Genomic DNA, 22,348 nt, shown 5'->3' on the forward strand with positions numbered 1-22,348 from the left:
GGGCCCTTTGAAAGTAGAGTCCAATCTCCGGGGATTTACCATCAAGAGAAATTTTGTGGAATCACATTGAGTAATTTAGCACTTAGCAACTTTTGCAAAATCCCACACCAATCATAAAAATTGGCTCAGCTGCGCAAATTGGATAAAACTCCTAACAAGCAGTAATAAAAAATAAAAGAAGGAGAAGCTGGCATTCAGCCTCAAGGAGAACCTACCTCCCATAGAAATGGCCTGTGGCTCAGAAGGCGATGTATAAACGGTGGAAACATCAGTTCTTTCACAGCCTACATTTCAACTTTGTTCTCTCAAGCCAAGGTGAAAAAAAACCCCAGATGTTTGTATAAAAATATCATCACTTTATTACATTCCACACAATACACATTCAAATAGTTTCCAACGTCCACAAGTTATTTTGACACACAGGCAACTGAGCAATGCAAGAGATGTCACAGTTATAGGGCGAGGGGATAAGAATAGGAAGTAAAAATCTTTAAGTTTTCTTGTTTTGTTGTTGTTCTTTGGTAATTTTCGATTATTCAGGTGTTTACTTGCCTGCTAGTTTCATTTTTAAAGACAGGGTCTTCTTAAAGATGGGGTATCAACCTCAGAAATATTACTGGATTTCCTATCCTATCCTGGCTTTAATCCCAAAAATGTGGGACAAAGGAAAAGACAATTTATTTTCAGCATTCTGTTTTGTCAATGGCAATGCTATGATCCTTTTTATTCTTTCTTCTGCCTTCACTGGCAATTAGGGGGTAGCAATTGCTAGCGTAATACTAAGGAAGGGATTTTTAACCCGGAGGTAAGGGTTTCCCCTCCTGGAGCTGTTAACACGAAAGCTCTACTAAGGCAAATACTGTACCAGCCTGAGCTAGACCTTCAATTCATTCATTCCGTAATTTTTTAATAGTTGCCATCACCTCTTTGTCTTCTGAGAAGCAGCTCTAAACATGCATGCATGCATTCACCTGTCCGGTCTATTTTTCTTGGAAGAGAGGGACCCTTCCCTCCCTCCATGAAATACAGATTTTGCTTTTTAAAGCTGCAAGGCATGACATTTAATAGAAGAGCTTCCCTTTTAGCATAGTACCTGGATAATACTATGAAAGTCACTTGGGCTGCAAGAGCAGAGAGAGGGAGAGACAGAGAGAGAAGTGTGACATCCCCAGCTGAAGTGCATCATGGGAGTCACAGAGATTTGAGCAGTCTCATATTCTCAACGACAGCATGTGCATAAAGATGATGCCACATGGGGCATCAGATAAAGATACAGCAAATTTCACAAAGTTGTTGTCATCTTCTTTTAAAGAAGGGAAATCCTCAAGGGTGTATGGTAACTCAGACAGTTCCTACACTGGCTAGACTTTCCAGGTGTAATTTCGGAATATCCTGACACCATGCCTCCATGGGGTGCCTATAGGGATGTCAATCATTTCAAGGGATGCCTGACCCCAAATGCATCACTGGATACAGATACCTGAGACAAAAAGCCCTTAGTGATTGGCATGGAAGTCATCACAAGGTATCCATGGTATCCTGCCACCCCTCCTCCCTCACTCCGTCTTTCTTTCTCCATCTTCAGCTGGGGTAAGACACTTCTTGAAATCTCAAGGTAGCTCATGCTCTAGCCTTTCATCTTTTTTCCTGGCAGGGCTGCTGTGGTTGAGACAGACCAGCTCTTTGAAATAGAATAAGAGTGGGAGAGCACCATTCTTTCAGGAGGATGAAACAAAGCAGATGCAAAAGTGAGTGTGTGTGTGTTGGAGGGATCTATGTGGATATTCCGAAAGAATGCTAAGAGTCTCTCTCTCCCAAGCAGCCCCCCCCCAAAAAAAATAATCATTAGTATTTTGTTCTCAGAAGGTACCTGGAGGCTTTCAGCCCAGGCAACCATCTTTGGAGAGAATCTTACACTTCCTCAGTGGATTCCTAGCAGGAAGGTGAGAAATAAACACCCCCAAGGCTGAGCCCAGTACACTGAGAATCTCGTTAAAATACACATTTTCTATCAATGAAATTGACTTCATTATCGAATCTATCCTTCGTAAATATCACTAGGCAATTTATCTCTAATATCCCTCTCCCTGCGCTGTTTAGAGAGGACGAATGGGCAGCAAAGGATTTATCTTCATTATACCTTCTCCTGACGATGCAGCAACATCTGGAAATGCCAGGCCAGCCTCTAAGGGTGTATTTGCCAGATGCCATGAACGCTTTAAGGGGTAGTACACTGGTACATTTTAGAAAACTGATAACTTTTTATTCTCTCATAATATTCAAATAAGTCAGGTGAACAGCCATATATTTTAGTGGCTATACATTCAGGCACCCATTTACACCATGAAAGGAAAGCAAATGACCCCTTTCCCCCCACATTTTACAAACGCTATTACAATGATCAATAAGACACCAAAGAATACGTTTTTTAACCTTCTTACTCTATCCCATCCTAAGCAGGGCACAATGAATGCCCAGGGGTGAGGACGTTTTTTAAAGACAACATTTCATCCTTCCTTCTCCCCCATCTCCTCGTGCTCTCAACAGGCTACTGCTTTTCCTACATCAGTCTCAGATTTGTTATTCTCTATGACTTATTCCAAGATTGGACTTAACCAATAAAAGCTAAACATTCATTATGAGCTTCTCTTTTATAAGGCAACATGAGACAGATTTGCTTCAGTGCTGGAAGTAGAGATGGTTCCACACGCACCCAATGGCTGTTGTCATGTGACTTCAAAGACGCCCGAGACAGGACAAGGGGTCATGTCTGAGTGCAGTGGGGGAACCTTCCTCTTGGGTCAGGTGGGTTGGGCATGGGGATAGGAATGAGAAGGGCCACACTTCTTTTCACATGGCCTCTAGTTTTTTAGGTACCTGGAGATGATAATGGTAGCCAACAGAAACCCAGCCAGAGCTAGATAAGGCAACAAAAAGCTTCAATCTCTTCTCCAAGTAAACAAAACTAGTTCAGTATATTATTTTCTGGAACATGTACCCCCGGAGAAGTAACACGAGTTAATGGGGGCCCTCTCTGAACACACCCACACACTCCCCCCCTGCAATGAGCCAGTCTCTCTCTCACACCCATGCACACACAGAGCTAGTCACACGCGCAAATGTATACCATGTACAAACACACAGATCCGGGTCTCCCCTCAAGTCTCCTGGCAGACTGACTGCCCACTGAGAGGAGGGATGGGATAAGGCAAGGGGAAGAAACAGGGAACCAGTCTCTGGAAGGAAACCAGCTGAGCCTTGAGTGGTGAAGTGCTTAGGGGTGGATCTCTTCTCGTATTCCAAGATGCAGCATTGGAATCAACAAAAGGAAAACAAACAAACAAAAGAACCCAAGGAGAATGGTCGGGATGGATACGAGCGCACAGGGTTTGGGCCCCGAGAGAGAGATGTCTGAGCGTTCACACAGAGACTAGGCGAGGAGAAAAAAGTGCAAAATCGAGGCAACGTGTTTGCAGTCTTTCTTGTTTGTTTTGGGTGCCGTCCTTGCTTCGGCCCTCAGCAGTGCGAGCTGCGGTCTTGCTCTAGTTTAATGGTTAGGGTGGGCTCCACCGCCAGAGGGGCCCCGTTGGTGTAGTGGGAGGTTTTGTAGGTGATGGAGTGATCGGTCTTCTTGGCCGCATAGCGGAACCGGTGGTAGTGGAGCACCAGGGCCAGCGCGACGGAGACCAGCACCAGCACGGCGCCCCCGGCGGCCATAACGTAATACCAGTAGGCTGGGATGGGCTGCACGGGCACCGTGTCCACTGTGGGCTCGGTCCCCGGTAGGAGGGTGCCCCCTGGTGGAGAGACACAGAAGAGTGTTGCTAGGCTGAGAGCATGCAGACTAATCCAAATTTAATTAAAAAAAAGAAAAGAAAAGAAAAGAAAAGAAACACACACATGCTTTGGAGTGGAGAGGGAAGGGGACAGGGGAATAAGATGGTCCTGAGTAGTGTGTGCCAAGCACTTTTCAATGATTGATATTATTTCCTACTTACAACCCTATGAGGTAGGTACTGTCAGACCCATTTTACAGGTGAGGAAATAGAGGCTCAGAGAGGTTAAATGAATGGTTATACAGCAAGTAAGTGGGAAGTTCGATATTCAACCAAGAGCTGTGTGATTCCCAAACTCTTTTCTTCTTTCTGTTAAACCACAATTACTGTATAATATATAGAAGCATTATGATTCACACACACGCGCACATGCACGCACACACACGCACACGCACACACACACAGAGGAATACATGCAAGTAAGTGATGCTGATATGACTTCTGGGATTCCATAGCACTGATTCTCCGAATGCACGGAAATACAATATTTGGTCTGGCTGGCCAGCATTCTCAAACAATGTATTAATTAGGCTGGCTAGACTTGAAGGCGAATTCCACTTTGGTTTGCCAAGGCTTCCATGCCCACTGAAAATCAGCCTGGTCTTGTCTAAACAGGTCAATTACCACTGTCAAGCAATGAGTAGTGCATCTTCATTTTTTTTAATTGAATGGAGGATTTAAAAAACTGATTGGAGGGAAGTTGCAACGAAGAAATGTGAATGCAAAATGATAGTAGGTATGTGAGAGCGAGAGTAAGTGAGAGCACATTCTAATCACGGAAAAGACAGAGGACGGAAGAGAAGCTAGCCGAGGATTTAGAAGGCAACCACATTCACCGGTTAGCCTCTGGTTGCCATGGAGATGACGTTGTAGATTTAAGCCCAGGGTAACTCTGGGGAACGACTGGCTAGAGTCCCATTTGATGTAAAACGGTGCCACAGCTTGATTCCCCCAACCATTCACATCAGATGAGAATCTGGCCCAGAGTGGGACTAGATTTTGAGCTTGCCAAAACCAGACGTGATCCTTACTTCTGAAAAATGGTGTATGCTTAACCTATGAAAAATTCCTCCTAGCTGCCTCCGTCAAGTAGGGGTCCAGAAAGATGTATCGCCTCCATCCATGTGATACCCCAGGTGGGAGCCACGGGCGGGAGCTGCTGCTGCCCTCTCCGTGCGCCGTTGGTCCTACTCTGTGCGTGGATCTCTGCTCAAGATGCAGACAAGCCTCATTTATATTTTCACGCCTCCCTCACGAGACGCGGAGCTCTCAAGCAGAAGAACTCGCTCTCGTCTTGGTTTCTACCTCAGGGTATGCACCAAGAAGGCCCTCCATAAATGCTCGTGATGAAAAGACTGAACTGAGGTGAAGATTCCTTTTTCTCTTTTTTTTTTTTTCGGTCCGCGGGCCTCTCACTGTTGTGGCCTCTCCCGTTGCGGAGCACAGGCTCCGGACGCGCAGGCTCAGCGGCCATGGCTCACGGGCCCAGCCACTCCGCGGCATGTGGGATCTTCCCGGACCGGGGCACGAACCCGCGTCCCCTGCATCCGCAGGCGGACTCTCAACCACTGCGCCACCAGGGAAGCCCTCCATCTTTTAATCATTTCATTACTGTATCTGCGAAAGCTCCCTTCCTCCTTCCCTCCTTCCCTCTCTCTCTCTGTGACCATATTGAAAATTATGCACAGAAACTGAAAGAGAAAGCAAGGCACTGAAAATGGCTCCTTGAAATGGCCAGCTCGTGAGTCACAAGGAACTGGTGTCAACTCATTATTCAGGTCACCAAGAGTATCTGCTGCCTGGCAACCATCCTGCCATTGGATTTTCATGTGGGCTCAGAAGAATGCACGAGCAACAGCAAAGTGTGCAGGGATGGGCTCCAAGTTCCTCTGTGCCACCGCCTCTCCACGGTGAAACCCATTCTCTAATGAGGCTGCAGCTCACCGTGAGAGGAAAGGCAGGCGGTAAATCCGCAGGGATTAACTTTCCCCTCAGAAGCGCCTGACTAGACCACAAAGCAGGAGCACAAATTTTTGTCAAGCAGAAAACTGTCACAACTGCTCACCTTCCCACCAACACCGCATAGTCTCGGTTCAAAGGTTTGCTTTCCCTCAGCCAAAATGCTGGTTCTCAACATTAAATACATCCCCTAGGGCTCAACGCGCTGGGGCTGGGGCCTTCACGTGACTCCTAAAGTGTGGCTTATGATAGAGACAAAGTTGGGGCACGGTGGGGAGGATCTAGGGGACCCGCTGGAGAAGAAGAAATCTCATTCTGTGGATTCCAGATTCAGAATCAGAGATAGACCCCTCGCCTCAAGTTCTGCTCTGCTTTGGAAGACAAACCCCACTTTATTATAAAGCCCTTTTCCCCTTTCCCGCTAACACTCGCCTCCCCAGAAATGATTGCCATGTAGAAAATTTTAGAGACAAAAGCCATTTGGTGGACGTCACATTGGTTCCTTAAACTTTTTCCTTGGACAGTTGTTTGGAGAAATGAGAAAACATACTATATGAATTTGTGCTTTTATTGTTAAAGGAGTCAGAAAAGAGAGGATACACCTAACAGCCCTCCTCTCACCCCCCTCAGGCAATTTTTGATGACCTGCAGTTCGGGGCCAGAGCTTCTTAGGACATTCTCCAGCTAAAGAGACTCAGCTCCCACAGGCTGGTGGTTCGCTGGTTTGGAACCTGGCTCTGTGGCAGTCTTCAGGGGCTGTGTGCTAACGAGGCTGTGGTTTGCTAGCCAGAGAAAAGGAAGGTGATAGATCAATAGGGGTTAAATCCCTGTTCAAAGTGCCTTTGCAGATAACAGCAGCGATCCCAGGAATGTCTGGTGGGTGGATGGATGGATGGATGGATGGATGGATGGATGGATGGGTGGATGATTAGATGAATGAGTGGACAGATGAGTGGAGGAATGAACTTTGGACCTACATTCAGACTCCCTGGAAAAAATGTTGATGACCTAATGGTACTTCATAGAATAGCTATTCTTGGAAAGTGTTAGATCCTGTTAGCTCATACCATGCCTCTGTGTCAAATTGCAAAAAGGTGCCCCCTTTGGGCAGATGCTGCCTGCACCAGGTACCCAGGTTGGTGAGTGGCTGCATTTTAGCCCCACTTGCCCCCCTCAGCCCTATGGGATGGCTGGGCCTTTGCTTCACAACACAGGAGCCAGGGCCACGTCCCCCAGGATGGCAGAAAGAATGCAGGTGACTTCAACCTTGCCCAGCACCGGTGACATGTGGACCTGAACGTCCCCTCTGATTGTTCTAACGTCCCCCACTTACTCACATACCTTGTTTTCCCCCCAAGTGAAAACTGCTTTCAACGCCTCTTCTATTTTCCATTAATTTCTACCTTCTAATTTTCCATGAAGTTTTCTCATCGTGTGAGATAATGAGAAACAGAAATTTAAATAGTAACTCCAAGTGTATTTGCAAGGTTGAGCAGGCTTCCACCTGCAAAGTTCTGAGTCACCTGGAGAAAGCGGTAATGTGAAGGTGGAGAATTTGAAGTTTGAGAAACAAATTCTAAGAAGCCATGCATGGAAGGAAAATATGGGGAAAAAATGACACTGTCGGTAGCTTTCTTCCATTCCTATTGTGCAAATAGAGTTACAGAATGAATAAGCAATTGGGAAATGTGACCATAACTACAACTATAATAAACGGACACTTCCGGGGTGCCGGGCATTGGGCTATATGGTGAATCATCTTTATTCTTCATGACTTTCAGATGGGAGAGCTGAGAACCTGAGAGGATAAGGTGATTTTTCTCCCAGTTCTACTTGTAGGAAAACTGAGGGGGGCGGGCAGCACACAGTGACACCCTAGAGATGGCCCAGAGCCCTCAGAGGAAGCTCACACCACTGGGAAGTGGCAGGGTCAGGACGGGAAGCACGTGGACCAAATCCTCCGCCTGTGCTGGAGCCCAGAGGTCAGATAACCAAATCTGGCCCACTGCCTATTTCCGCATGTCTTGGAACACGGCCACCCTCATTACATATGGCTTCTGGCTGCTTCTGTGCTACAGTGGCCGCGAGTAGTGGTGACACAGAGTGTCACAAAGCCCAACATATTCACGATCTGTCCTTTTATAGAAAAAGTGTGCAGACCCCTGTTCTAACCACGTAGGGATGGAACACGAAGCAGCCCTCCCCCTTTCTGCCTCTTATGTCTGTTGGAAGCTGTCTGAGGACTGTCTCAGTCGAGTTCTCACTGAATCACCGGAAAGAGACAGCATCTCCTACAGCTAAGTTTATGACATGTCCTCCGGACCTGGAGGAGTCACCCAGTTTCCAAAAGAAATGTTTCGAAAGACACCAAAGGTAAATCATCTCTCTCAGAGGGGAACAAACAAAAAGGCTCGTTGCAAATCGGAACTGTTTCAGGCCTGGCCTGTCTGCGGTCTTTTATGCACAGGTTGAAAACGAAGAGCTGGTGAAGGGGCATTTCAGATGAAAGACTTATGTAATTTGTGAGATTAAACAAACAAAAGGGAAGGCTGGCTCCTCTAGACAAGTTTACAGAAGAGAGTCGAAGAATGTGGTCACACCCACTGATCTGTTGGGAAGAAGAATGCAGAGTGCAAAATTTCCCTGTGAAATGACCCTTCTGGGTTGCCTTGCACTCGGTGTGTGTGGGGATCGCCGGAAGGTTTCCACTCGGTTAGCAGGAGACCTGGTGGTCTCCCACATCTGTCTAACCCCCTGAACTCAGATCTGTGGCTGGCTGAAGTCTCAGACGCTTGTCCTCTCTTTGGTGGCACTTAGGCTACTTCTTTTATTTATTTATTTTTAACATCTTTATTGGAGTAGAATCGCTTTACAATGATGTGTTAGTTTCTGCTGTATAACGAAGTGAATCAGCTGTACGTATACATACACCCCCATATCCCCTCCCTCTTGCGGCTCCCTCCCACCCTCCCTATCCCACCCTCTAGGTGGTCACAAAGCACCGAGCTGATCTCCCTGTGCTACGCCTAGGCTACTTCTTTTAAACTAAGGCTTGTCCTTCCGGCTCCTGGAGAGAGGAAAAGCCAGCGAAAAGAAATTCCTTCTCCCCTTAGAGAAACTGACGTTGCGGCTGTTTAGATGAATGGTAAACGTGCGGGGGAGGGAGCGCGTCAGGCCTCTGTGCCTTGAACCTCACAAAGGATGCCTCGGCGTCCCCTCAGGCCAGCAGCCACAGCTAGGCAGTGAGCGGGTCCCACACTTCTCATCTCCAGGCTTCCCGGCTCAGCAATACCCAGCCCTGATCTGGCAGCTGGGCGCATCAGGGGGAGGGGGCCAAGGAGAAGGAGTCACACCCCACAGCTGCCTATCTGGAGCCCTGGCAGGGTTTAGGAATACTCCGCCTCTCATCAGAGGATTACTGCAGGAACGCCATTAACCCTCAGTGTGTTTCGCAACTGCTTCTAGTGGAGAGAGCCGTGGGAGGGAGGGACGCCAGAGAAAGAGGGAATTTGAGGCCAACCCCACGTCCTGTACCCTGGGATGTGGCTCATCACACTGGGGGACAAAGCCTTGGGAGGCAGCCCACTGGTAGATTGACCGGGGATGAGGGTGGGGACAGAGAGATGAGGGTGGGAAATGGCGGAGATGGGCCGGTTGGTACCAAGTAAACAGAACTGAAAAACCTGATGCATAGGGTCAACCCCAAGCCAGCTCTGTCATTAGCTCAAAATGGGCCCCCTCTATGCCCAGGAGATAGCCTGTGCTGTCCACTTTCTCCTGGTTTTACCTGGTTGAAAACTGCCGAGGACTGCACAAGGTGAGACCCAAGAGATGGGCCCGACAGCCCTCAGAGCTGGTCTGAGGCATAAAACCCATGTTCACAGGCTTGAACAGGAGCTACTGATGTTCCTTTTAGCATCTATCAGTGGTAGACGCAGCACTTCTGAATCCTTCACTCTCACTGCCGCCGCCCCCGCGCCCCCCCCCACCCGGGGACTGGGATTTCCATGGGTCTCTGACGGGTAGGGTATCAGACTCTGTCTCTCTGCTCCTGCTTTGTTCAAAGCCCACAGCCCCTAACATGAATAAGAACTCTTGCTTCCACTGCGACCTGCTAAAAATAACTGGCTAGTTAACAACGACAGAACTCTGATTATGGGCTTTATATATTTTTACTGGCTTCCTCATTACTCTTTTTACTTTTATTGGAAGAAGAAAGTGTTGGTTAAGAAAAAATAATCCATCACCTTAATTACACCCCTTTTTGGTTTTCCCCCATCCCCCGACCCTTACACACAGTTTTTCATTTCTAAAAGCTCAAATTCTAGAACAAGATACATGACGGCACTTTGTCTATAGTCAGTGATTTAAAAGAGAAAAGAAAGAAAGGAAAAAGAAAAGCACACCCAGGCTACATTGTTTAGAACAACAGCAAAAAAAACCGTCTCTTTAGACATCACATGACAACACAGCTTATTCACTCTCTCCTCCTCGCCCCTTCTCTACATGGCTCTCTTTTTCTCCGTGGCTTGTTTCTCCTCACTACTGACTCATACCTCAGTATGCAATCAAAGTATACACCCCAAGCAGAAGACACAAGGCGATTTGAATTAAAAGAAAATGTTCTATGGCAAGAAATGAGTAAGAGGCAGAAAATGAAAGACACTTCAAAATATAAAAGATTAAGACTATCTAATAAGCCCTGGTCCAGAGGCCACTTTTGTTGCATTTCCTTAAAGATTTACCTGGTACACATAGATCTCTCCTAAAGAATAAGAGTGCTTCTGTCTCGTGGTTAATATATAATGGAAAAGAAAAACAACTCCAATTCAAAAAAACATACTAGCAATATATACGCCTGTTGATAATATTGTTTCACCATCAACTTTCCATATCCTGCTTGCCCAAACCTGATTTCTCTGTTTCTCTTTTTGAGTGAAAGCCTGGTTTAAGCCCCAAGGAATCCACACCCCCCGCAAGAGAGGGCTGCTGCCGCCCTGACCAGGAGAGGTGAGTAGGTTAGATAGAGCGAATGGTCCGCTTTCCTCGCCCAAATGGAAGGCTTCGCTCAAGTCAAAATCCAGAGGTGCCTGCTGAGGTCAGAGGTGCCTCAACCCAATAGAATCCTCCCTGGCCCTGGGTTCATCTGGCTACCAAGTCAGAGTTCCACATAAAACTTGCCGATGTAATTGAAACTGTCCATCGTCAACTCCTATCCTGCTCTTGACTCCTTAGCCGAGTCTCTGCTCCCCACAGCTTGGTTTCCTCCTTCCAAAGATGTTCGTTATTTCTCAAGACAACAGCCGTGGGCCAATCCATGCCACTCGTGGGCTGCCTTTGCTTAACCCCCAAAGCAGCCCATCGGGAGTGCACTGGAAATTCTTACCTTCGAGTCCCTAAGCCCTGTGTTTATTTTGGCTAAATGAGCACTGCGGCTCTGAGGCTGTTTTATTTATATATATATATTTTTTTACAAGAGAACATGACCGGCCTGTGACGCACATGGTAAACACAGCCTCTGGGACAGCACATGTGCCCTGGTTTGTTTATTCTTTTACAGAAGCAAAGTGCTTAGCCACTGTACGTGTCATTCATGGACCCAGACATGTGTGCTCACACAGCACAGCGTCTGCAGCACGGGCTGTAAGTCTGTAACCAGCCTTTCCTGGGAGCTTTGAGTCTCAACAGTCAGTCAAAGTCATGTGAAACAACATAAGCAAGTTTCACTGCCCGAGCGTCCATGTTACCTTGGGTCCCGAAAGTTAGAACTTGAATTCAACTGTACTCCAAGCCGTTCAGTTTTGATCTCAGCTTTCCTTCCAATACTTTTAGATTCACATTAACATAAATCTCGCACCCAAGGAGCACCAACAAATGCACATGAATACTCTTAATACTTTAAAATGTGTACCGGGGGGAGTGAGGATGGGGTTTAGGAGGCAAGGGAAGGTGAAAAGGAAAGAAAAGATATTCTACATAGGTAGGTCTGCCGTTCCCCGTGCTGCTGCCCTCTTCCTCAGCTGCTGTCTCAGGGCTGTGGCTGAGGAGTGGCAAACTGGGTGAGATGATCTGGAGTCACAGAGCACATCTAGGTGGCAACCCAGGAAGTCATCTCTCTCCAGCCAGGAGCTGGACAGGTTACTGAGAGTGAAGACAATGAGTCTGGACTTCAGACAGGAAAATGACCTCCCTTACCTGTGAAATGCTGTCACCTGTGGGGTTAAGGCCAGCCAATACAAACAGGGCACCGAAACCCTCACAATGATTTGCATAAAAGGGGTTCCGTCCTTAGGTGAGGGTGAGTGTCTCTGAGTGCGCTTTCCCCCGCAGCCAACTCACGGGAAGCATTTATAGAGTGGCTTCTAAATGCTTCGCATTGGAACCCGGGTGGACACGCTAGCAGTGTCAACCAGGGGGACTGCAAAGAGGGCGAAATGTGAATGCACTGCGGTAAGCAGCACAGACGTTAGCATTCCCAAGTTTGGAGGTCTCCCTTCCCTCCCTGGATAAGGCAAGCATCCCACATTCCTCTTTCTTTGCCCTGCTCTCTATTTACCTTATTAGGGATAAAATGCCCTTTCCTGTTCTTCCGTCTTGTATTTCAAGTGCTCTAACTCCAGTCACCGAATGAGAGTCCTTCTTCCCTTAATCAGACACCAGCTCCTGAGTTTTGCAACTTCCCCCCTTTGGATTTTCATTCCTTGTGTGTTTCCCCTAACTTTCTTCCCTCACAAAACTGCCCACCAGTGTACCTCACTGAGGGTTTAATTGAGACCGCTGCCTTGGTACCCTGTGACTGGAAAGAAACCATCTTCAGGCGAAAATAAATCATGGCCACCTCATTTCACTTTTAATTTACTACTGACTTTTTTTGTTGTTCAGTCTCCCCACAGCCTCTCGTTTCTCACCACTCATGCATGTTCAGCCTCATTGCTCTCTGTTGGACAGTGCAAGGCTGAAAGGTTTATCTGTAACCTATTTGTCTCTATTACAGGTTTCTAAACTTTAATTAAAGAAGAGACAGTGAGGATCTCAATCCCCCTTTCCCTGCATCTACAGGTGTTGTTGGCGCCACCTAGCGGTGAGAAGGTGTGACATCTATTTTCTCTTGTGAGCGTTGTCAAATTTGGAGGCTTATTGCCTCCACCAAATTCGTATCACATGTGGGGAAGGAAAAGGCATGCAGAAATTTAAAAAGAACTTTTTTTACCTTTAAAATTCTCACCTGCAAAAGCTGAGATGGGTTCTGGAAAAAAAACAGAAAAAAGTTTGAGTTAGATAAGGGGAAGAAATAGGGTGAACAAAGGGTATGATGAAGATGAATTTCATCAAGGTTTTTATACTATCCCACGGAAAGTATCCCATGTCCTCCACATGCTCTAGCCCATGTCTAACACATCATCATCATGGGGGCCGGGTAGGTGGGGAAAAGATTCTCAAAGTTGCTTTGGAACAAAAAGTCCTTTATAGAGTAATGGGTCCCTGAAGCATTGTAATCAGTCACTTACCACAGATCACTTTCTCAGAGCCTGGATTACTTTTAGATGCCTGGGGCCCCGAGAATTGCCTGAAGAGACTAGGGTGGTCCCAGGTGCTCTGACATCATCAGGCACACACACACCTGGGACCCACGTGCCAAGAAAAGCACTTGGTGAGTTATTATCGTTACTCTGCAGACTGAAAGTAGGTCTCGTTCCTTGTCAGGATTTCCTCTTGCTTTGGGGAATGTCCAAGGCTCTGAGATGCACACATTTTACTAGGTGTGCTCAGCACTTCTGTCCAAGGTGACAGTGTCCTTCCTATGCTGGTCACCTGGCATGCAATGTTTAATCTTACAACTTTGGCATCTTAAGCATTAGAGATATTAGCCTCAAAGCAAAATCTAAACTCTTACTCCACATGCCATACCTTGCCCTGAAATTCATTCATGTAAAAGAGCTACTTGGGTAATTGTGTTATCGCTCTGGTATAACATATGTACTATTTTCGCTCACCAGTGAAGGCTTCCATTAAATCCATCAAACCTTTCCATCATGTAATTCTGACTGACAGTTGCTCTCGCCCTCTAGCATTTTCTTTGCTAAAAGCTGGAGTCTGATGATGGGGTCTTGGCACCCTGAATCTTCATATACTTAGTGCATGTCTATTTCTGAATGGGAACGGGAATATAAGACTTCACCTCATCTCACCCCTCTCCCGTCCTGAACGCAGCCCAAGCTATAACTGCACTCACACCTTGCCTCCCGCACAGACTGGAGCTGCCCCACCCACTGGGTAAGAGCTGTGTTTGAAAACGATGTGCTGTCTCTTCTTGTACATCCCAGCCCTTGGAAGAGCCACAAAGAGACAGATATTCACGTACCCATACAGTTCTCCAGCGGGACATCGGTGCTTATCCGAATGTCATCAATGGCAATTTCTCCCGAACGTCCTTTTCCTATAACTCCCTCGAACACGATCTAGAAGCCGGAAGAAAAAGAGCCACGGTTAACTGAGCTTCCTTGTCCAAACAGTGCAAAGATTTCCAATTTTCTGTTAACTGCAGCTTAAAATGTATGTGTGTGTGCGTGTGCGTGTGCGTTACTGCACCTGGTACACATCTGTTGACCACATGGCTATGGTGCTTGAAATCTTAATTTAAAAAGAGTTGGTTCAAATCAAATGCATATTTGAGGTAATTAAAGAATACATATATAACAAAGTGATGGATATTGTTGTCCAGTAACCAGAATGTACTGACTAAAAGGACCACAATCAGAGCACGTTTAATGGAGAATCGAACTTTCCCTAGCCATTTTTGATATTTTTTCTCATAAATCTTTCAAATGCCCGATCCAGGTATTTGGAAACTCAGAGGACACGAGCAGGTGGGGGTAAGGTGAGAAATGTAGTATACAGGTTTGTGTCGCCTTGGGGGTAACACTGTCATATGGCTCCATTATTACAAGAGTAGGGAAGTGATTTTCCTTCACCACTAGTTTACTGAGCACCTACTACGTGCCAGGCACCATGACAGTTACAACGCCTAATAAGAGAAGACCCTCTGACCAGGAAATCTCACCGTTTAGTGGGCGACACAAAAATGCCAACAGGTACTCGCAACACCGTGCACTGAGGTTTATAAGTGGGAAGGCAGGTGCGGGGGGGCGGTGGGGAGGGACTCAGGCTGCCTAACAAGCTCGAGAGTGACTGCAGGCAGCACACAGGAGCCCCTCTGCTCTGTGGTCTCCATGCCGCCCGCCCTCATTCTCGCCCTCCCCAGGTTCTCTCTGCAAACGAGCACATGTCCTCTGGCAAGCTGAGCGAGCAGTTGGCTGCCTCACCAGCCATCTGTTGCTGTTTCTCGTCTGGGGAGGAGCAGGTTAACGCTATGGCTGGTTCTCAGTCACCTCTTCCACAGTATGCCTACTCCTACCCAAGTTTCAGCCCCAGCTGTGCATACCCATCTGTGCCTCGGCGCTTGCTCTGTGGGGCAGAGATAATAGGACTCAACTCCTGGAGCTGCTGGGAGAGATACCACTCACTTAGGAGTCTCTCTGCTCTGCTGGCCACTAAGCACCAACAGCGACCCTCCCCTTCCCGTGTTTACACTTGCTGGGACAGGGGTGGGAGGCTGTTTCCCTCTCCTCCTCGGAGTCTGAGGGGCTCCACAGGCTTCTTTCCCTTGTGTGTGGAGGGTTTGTTTGTGTTTATTTCCCTGGCTTCTGCGTCCCTTTGTCAGCCTACCTGATAGCAATCTAAAATAAAATGGAGAGAAGAAACATTTGTCGGAGAAGGTTTCAGCAATATAAAAGGCGATAGGAGGAACAAAGAACCAAGTCTGGGTGTAGAGATAGGCACATTCTGAATAATAAATAAGAGTGTCATTTAGTTGCCATGGCAACGTGAGAAACACAATGAAAACAGCGGCGCTTAACCGCGTTCCCTAAAGATGAATGGGCACGGCCCTTTGAAATATTGAAACACAGATCACAACGATTCCCTCGGATCTCCGCAACGGTCTCCCGTCGCCACCCCACCTGGTACTCCATGTCATAGCTGGGCAAGATGATCCGCCCGTGTTTCCACTCGCCGCCCTGGTCCTCGCGGATGACCCAGAGGAGCTTGCTCTCCTGGCTGGCTTCGCGCACTACCTGCAGCGCCACCCCGCGGCCTCCCGTGGCTTGGTACTGGAACTCCATGCACACGGGGCTCCGCGGCAGGTGGACGGGTGGGCTGATGAGCCGCGCGTACTGGCCCTCTCTCCCGCCATCACTCTGCAGCCGCAAGAAACTCCTGTCATCTGGGGGGAAACAAACCCAAACAGGGGTTCCTGGTAAATAATTGGGAAAGACACCAGTTGGCAGTTGTGGTCCCTCCGGGGGGAAGCTGGGGCAGAGTTTGGGTGTCTTTTATTTATGAACTAGTTCCCCAGGCCCTGTGTCCCTTTCTTAGGGCTCTGGAACCCGGACTCAAATGCTGCATCCTCTTGAAGCCCTTTCTTGGGTCTTTCCGTCAAGAAGGTCCCTCCTGCCTATTTCCCTGCATCACTTCTTTTGTGCCTTTTACATACGGCGCCCGGCGCCGCTGGCCGTAGGTCGTGGCTGGTTGTATCTGTACTTGTCTTTCCCCCCCTAGATTCCGAGAGGCCAGACCTACGTTTTACGCATCATCGGCTTACCCAAAGGGCCAGTGCACTCTAATGAACTGGATAATAAAGTGGTGACATGGCTGCTAGACTAGAGGATGTTTCTGGCCAGGTGGTTTATGATTCAAGCCTTTATCATCTTGGCTGGGCACTGTCCAAATGGAAGACATTTAAAAGCTTCTGTCTCCGACGGTGCTACTGGATGGTGCCTGGGCTCTAGTAACTGCAACTCGGAAGACTCACATCCCTGTTCAAGCAGAACAGGGAATGGTGGCAGCACAGGGGTGATTCAGGGGGCCTGAGACCCCAATCCCTTCCCTGACCAGCCTGGGGAGGCCTGAACTTGGCCTTCCTTAGAGAGCCAGGCAAACGCAGCTCCAATGAAAACAAGTGCTGTCATCATCACTAACAAAGGCTAAGTGTTTAGCAGAGAACATACACATATTGGGAAATGAAGGTTTCACCCATCCAAATGTTTGAAGAGCGTGTCTTTTGGCCGATTAGCTTTTAGATACATCAGGCACTGTGTGGGAGGCCGAGTTCCCGTTCCTGCTGGCAGACCCCATGCCTTGCAGACACAGGTCTGGGGACCCGCACCAGCAAATCCAGCTTGTGGAGGAGCATTCCGGCCACTTGCACGGAGAACAGGATGGCATCTGAGAAGAAAGTCTCACAGCCTCCTTTGGGCCCTGAAACATCTTATGCTGAACACTTCTGCAAGATGGCGGGGGCACTTTTGCACCACGTACCCAGCACATCAGACACCTCAGGATCAGGTTAATCTGAGACTCGGGCACAGAGCTCTCTTACTCAACAGGGACTGTGAACCTCCCGGGCTTATCAGGGGCGGACAGGCGGGCACTCCAGAGCGCTAAATCAACAGGGTGCTCCTGGACCACCGGTTTGCTGTTGCTCTTCCTGCTGACATCATCTTTCTAGTGAGAGCAGAGCCTGTGACAGTCATCAGTGGCCCAGAAACAGCTCTTTCAACTCTCCTCCTCCTGGCCACGTCTCTCCCTCCTCCCTGTCTCCCCTAAGTCCCTTCTGGTTAGATTCTCCAGGGTTATTGCTCTAGAAGCTACCCTCCCCTGAAGTCAAATTAGACCAGCTTAGGATGCAGAGTCGGGATTCCAGTTTGGGACTCCTTAACCATCCAGAACCACGTTGGTCTAATATCCCACAACACGGGACCTCTTCAAGGCCAAAGTCAGCACAGATGAGTAGGCAGCTGTCTGGAGCAGAGCATTTTAATGATGGCGATCTGCTGAGGGAGGAGACACTGGTGCCACAAGCAGACACGCAAACAACTCCTGAACCTACGCTTCTCCTATCAGATCTCACTACTGCCACTATTGAGGGTAATAATTCTAAGTCCTATTTGCATAATGCTTTACAGGTTACAAAGCACGCTGATATGCATTCATAATTTAATCACTGCTATATGCTTGCGAGCTAGGTCTTACTAATCTTATTTTGCACAAGATGTAGAAACTGAGGCTCAGAGAGGCTCAAGTGACTTTCCAAGGGAGAGAAGCTAGTGAGTAGCACAGCTGGACTTGACTCCAGGTTTCCCCACATTCACGCAGTAGGCCCTTCACTTCAGCTGTGACCCCAGTACCTTGTCCCAAGTCCGTGTAATCAATCACATGCTATTCAAGGCAAACTGGCTTCTCTGCTGAGCGCTGTTGCCTTTTCTCCATTTACCTGTAATTCTCTGCTCCCCGACCCCCATCCCACCCCTTTTGCCAGTTCTTCTCCTAACCATTCTGGCACATTTCAACATTAATTCCTCTCTTCTCTCAACAACTCGAGCATCTACTGACCACACCACTGATTTTACCTTGCTTTAAAAAAGACTGGAGACCATTTTTCATGTGTTTCAGCGGGTAAACACCCACTGCCTTGTACTGTAATTTAACTGTTTGGTGTGTGTCTTTCCTATTGCCCTGGTTAGATGTAAGGTCCTGGCCTTACACATAGAAAGGTTAATAATGCTTCTTCTCCCTGTCCCCAGACAGTGACAAATATGTGCCACCACTCAGGAAAATTTTGTTCCCATGAATGAATGAATGACAAACACATGGATAAAGAATGCAGTGAGGCTGCCCATTGGAAACAAGAACAGAGGGGGAACCACCTGGCCTCTGGTAAGCCCTCAGGTTCATATAATCTTCTCTCACAGTTCCCTCCCAGTCTACTGAGCCAACAGCCTTTTTCAAAGGTGAGGGGATTTTTTTTTGAGATGCTCTGCTTCTTATTACGGAACATTTATACTGCAGTATGAGTACGTATAAAGAAAAAGGTACAATAGCTTTTGCAAAGTGAATATACCTACAGTCAATAGGTAGATCCCAAAACAGGGTGACCTGTGGAAGCATCCAGTCCACTGAGCCACCAGCGCGAACCCCCCAAACGCTCCCAGGCTCCAGGCATTTCCAAGCCTTTACTGTTTCCACTCGTATATAAAGGAAACCAGATTTCAGAGACTTATCATTCAGCCTTCTTCCTTCACAGTTTCACAAATAAGACCCACTGGCTGCCTGAAAATTGCTTTGGCAGAAATACTGTCACTTGTGTGAATTTACATTCCTAAGCAGCAGGGGAATCATAGCATAATGGTTAGAATTTAGTAAGTAAAATGTGTGTGGAGGTGTAAAGAGCTGGGCTGGCTGGGTTTTATCCGGTCTGTTTTATTTACCCATCCTGTTGCTAAAACTTCAGGCACGATGAGGCCAAAGGTTTCGCAGACTGCCTCTCCCGGGGACCTGAGCTGGCCCCCTCCTCTCTCCCTCCCTTTCCTCTCCTCTCTTCCCTCTCTCTCTCACAATAAGATGATAATCACTGTGCATGATTTAAAGGACCACTGGAAGACCAGGGAGTTAATGCTGGTGGCATGCTAAGCACGAGCAGCTGAAGGATCATAATTCAGTGCTGACATCTGAGCTAATCCACTAGTTTGCAGAATCTCAAGACAAGCAGGCCTCTGAATTTCACTTAGTGAAATCATTTGTTCCCCACTTGTCTGTTAAGTGCTATGAGCTCGAGGGAAGAAAGATGATATGTAAATTTAAGGAATTAGCAGCAGACATCAGTCAGAGGGACGCTGAGCTGCAAAACGTCCCTGTCTGTCACTGACAGGGGACTGATTAGAAGCAGGACATCATGAAGGAATGGCTTCGGCCAGGAAAAGCCCAGAGACGGGGAGAGGAAGAGTAGGGGCAAGAGAATTGTTGTGACCTGAGCACCTCTGTGTGCCAGATATCACACTGGTGGCTTTGCTGCCTTCCGTAATCTTCCCTGTGAATTAAGTATTACGTTCTCCATTTTTACCAAAAAGGAAACAGAGGCTCAGAGAATTGAAGTCATGTGTCCCAGACCACTGCTAGAGAGTGATGGAAGTAAGATCTGAGCCCTGACTGGACTGAGAAAAATCGCCAGAAACTCGCCTCTCATCTGGGCTGGAATCCGAATGTTCGCTAGTCTTTCAAAGCCTCAGCCTTCCCATCTGTGAAATGGATATAATAACAGCAATACTGCATAGGGTCGTGAGGAGGAGGAAATGGAAAGAGCCTTGTAAGGTGCTCTGCCTACGAACAACGTTCCATAAATGCTCTGTCCTTCATTTCCACTGCCATCACTACACCCACTGCCTCCTGTGCTGGCCTTTTTGTTTCTTTTAGAAAGAAAAAGGGTCCAAAGAGCACCAATAACCTGGGAGGACTGATCCAAGACTCAAAGGAAGTAAGATTTGGCTCAAGGACAGTAAAGATATTCTCTGGAATAAGATGGTTCCCAGAACCATCCTAACTCCAGAAACCAGCCAGCCTCAAGTTGTACATCAGACACTGTTTACCACATGCTTTTGGGTCAATCTACAGTAGATGAAATAAAATAATACATGATTCTGGAATGAGAGCGGGACCTCAAAAGACCATTTAGATGGGGCCAGCCCTGCTGCCCAGAGGAACCATGCTGAAAACATCCGCAGAACAGCTGTCCACCCTTCGCTTTAAATTCTCCAGAGGAGGAGTTTCCATAGGCCATGCTGGCAATGTGTCTTCTGGGTCACAGCCCTAACTGTCAGAAACTTCTTAACTTCATTTTTAAGTTTTCCTACTGTCATTTAGACACATGTCCTCCTTCTATTCCCGACGGAGCGCAGCCAATTTCTGTCCTCTGACTTAGAAACATTTTCACTCGCGAAGAATTAAGACCCTGGTCTTCACTTCCTCAGGAAACACAACCCTTGCCTCTTTAAATGGCCGCTATCCAGGGCTTTGGTTGTGGCAGGTCTCCACGTTGACCCTTCGCCAAGCTAAGTGCTTCAGTTCTTTGAAGTTATGGCACCCATATACGTGCTGTGAGCGAAGCACGTGTGCTATCAGTGGAGTTTGTTCTTCTAGAACATTCTAATGTATGGCTTACCACTGCCAAACACAGAGGAAGTTTTAACAGACAGTGGCTGTTGGTGACTTGATAGAGCAAAGGGTTGGCCTGGCATGGGTGGGCTACTTTATTGATTTACTTAGACTTTAGGGGAAAAGCCCTTTGGATTGTTAAGAGGTCCCCAAACATGGCCAGCTAAGCGTCAGCTCTACCTGCTGGAGGCTGTCTTCTTGTTTCTGTAGCTGATGGCAGTGATGTCGGCAATGGATAGCTTCCAACGGGAAACAATGCAGAGGAGATACATTTAGCAGTAGAAAGAGAATGAAGAAAAAATGTTCCAGAGATACAATCCGTCTCCCCCCCAGACCTGACCTGTTTGGGAGGCGTTTTGCTAGGTTCTTGACTCAAAACATCTGTTGTTGCCCATGACGCAGGGAAAACAATCACATGGGAATGAACAACATTTCAAAAGGGCAGAGAGGAAGTGCAGAGGACAAGGTCATTCAGCGTCTTAACCTGCTGCTGTCTCTAGAAAGGGTCTCCTGACATTTCACCTGGCGATTTATGACCACATCTGGCTTCAGAGGATCACGTGACCACTTCTGGCCCCACAGCCATGGAATCAGTGGTGCCGACACCTTACCAAAGCCTGAGATAAATCACCAGTCTGATCCTCCAGGCTATCGCAAAGCCAAACACACCATCTGTCCAACACACGCATCTCCTGGCTAGCATCTTGCCCTCCTACTAGAACAACCATCTGAAAGAATATTTAGTGCTGCAGGAGATGGAGTCTCTTTGTATAGGTCATGCTTAAGACATGAGTCAGCCCCTCAGCTGGCCTCCCAAGGTCAGACCATCTCTGCTAAGGTCCTCAAATTAACAACCGGCTAAGGGAAACACTGGCTTTGGATGAACTCGGCAGGATGTGCTCAAGGTTTGCGACTGACCATCTTGTGGACATTTGAGGTTTCAGGACTGGGCTTTGCAGGAGTCTATCTTGAGCTGCTTTTTTGGTATGTCGGCTTTCATGAAGGTTTGCAATCAACTCAGTCTTCTTATCACTCTGCCCCTTCATTATCAATCTTACACACTCAACCAATCATGACTTTCAGAATAAAAGGAAGAGCTTCTCCTCTCTACTGCTGTCTTTTCTACAAAGTCAGAGATGTGTTCCTTCCTATGCCCCTTAAAGAAGGGCCTCTATGCTTTCCTTTTCCAGTTGAAGTTATTCCTTAAATATGGCTTTCTTTTAGCCCAGCTGTTCCTGGTCTTTAATTATCTAGCCTGCTCTAAGCCCGAGAAGTTCCCGTCTCCCTATCTGTAGTGGCTGTGCCCCAGACACGCCACAGCACCCTCTTTCTGAAGGCAGTTCAAGCTGATGCCAATCCCGTGTCTGGATTGTTTGCTGCCATCGGTCCCACCTATGAGGAAGGTCTTTTGAGTTAAGAGAGTTGCTTTTTAATTCACAGAGTCCCTGCTAACTCACCGCCCAAAATCAAGCCCACTGTAAGCAAGTTGACTCATGAGTCACTTTCAC

General features: G+C 47.5%; 1 protein-coding gene across 5 annotated transcripts in view; it reads right to left on the reverse strand.

The window, feature by feature from the left end:
- The window catches only part of NRP2 (neuropilin 2), a 114,987-nt gene that overhangs the window by 17,360 nt on the left and 75,279 nt on the right, over positions 1 to 22,348 (reverse strand). The window contains exons 13-16 of one of the 5 annotated variants that reach the window (XM_030854012.3): positions 15,815 to 16,077; positions 14,158 to 14,254; positions 13,021 to 13,041; positions 342 to 3,797 (exon numbers count right to left, since the gene is read on the reverse strand). In XM_030854012.3, the coding sequence (XP_030709872.1) occupies positions 3,517 to 3,797; positions 13,021 to 13,041; positions 14,158 to 14,254; positions 15,815 to 16,077 (662 nt within the window). In that variant the 3' untranslated portion in view covers positions 342 to 3,516. Of the gene's footprint in view, positions 1 to 341; positions 3,798 to 11,856; positions 11,937 to 13,005; positions 13,042 to 14,157; positions 14,255 to 15,814; positions 16,078 to 22,348 lie in introns of those variants that run through there. The other 4 variants (XM_030854003.3, XM_060301964.2, XM_030853985.3 and 1 more) reach the window with 4 other exon arrangements.

This window comes from Globicephala melas, chromosome 7, assembly GCF_963455315.2.
Source record: "Globicephala melas chromosome 7, mGloMel1.2, whole genome shotgun sequence".
NCBI lineage: Eukaryota > Metazoa > Chordata > Mammalia > Artiodactyla > Delphinidae > Globicephala > Globicephala melas.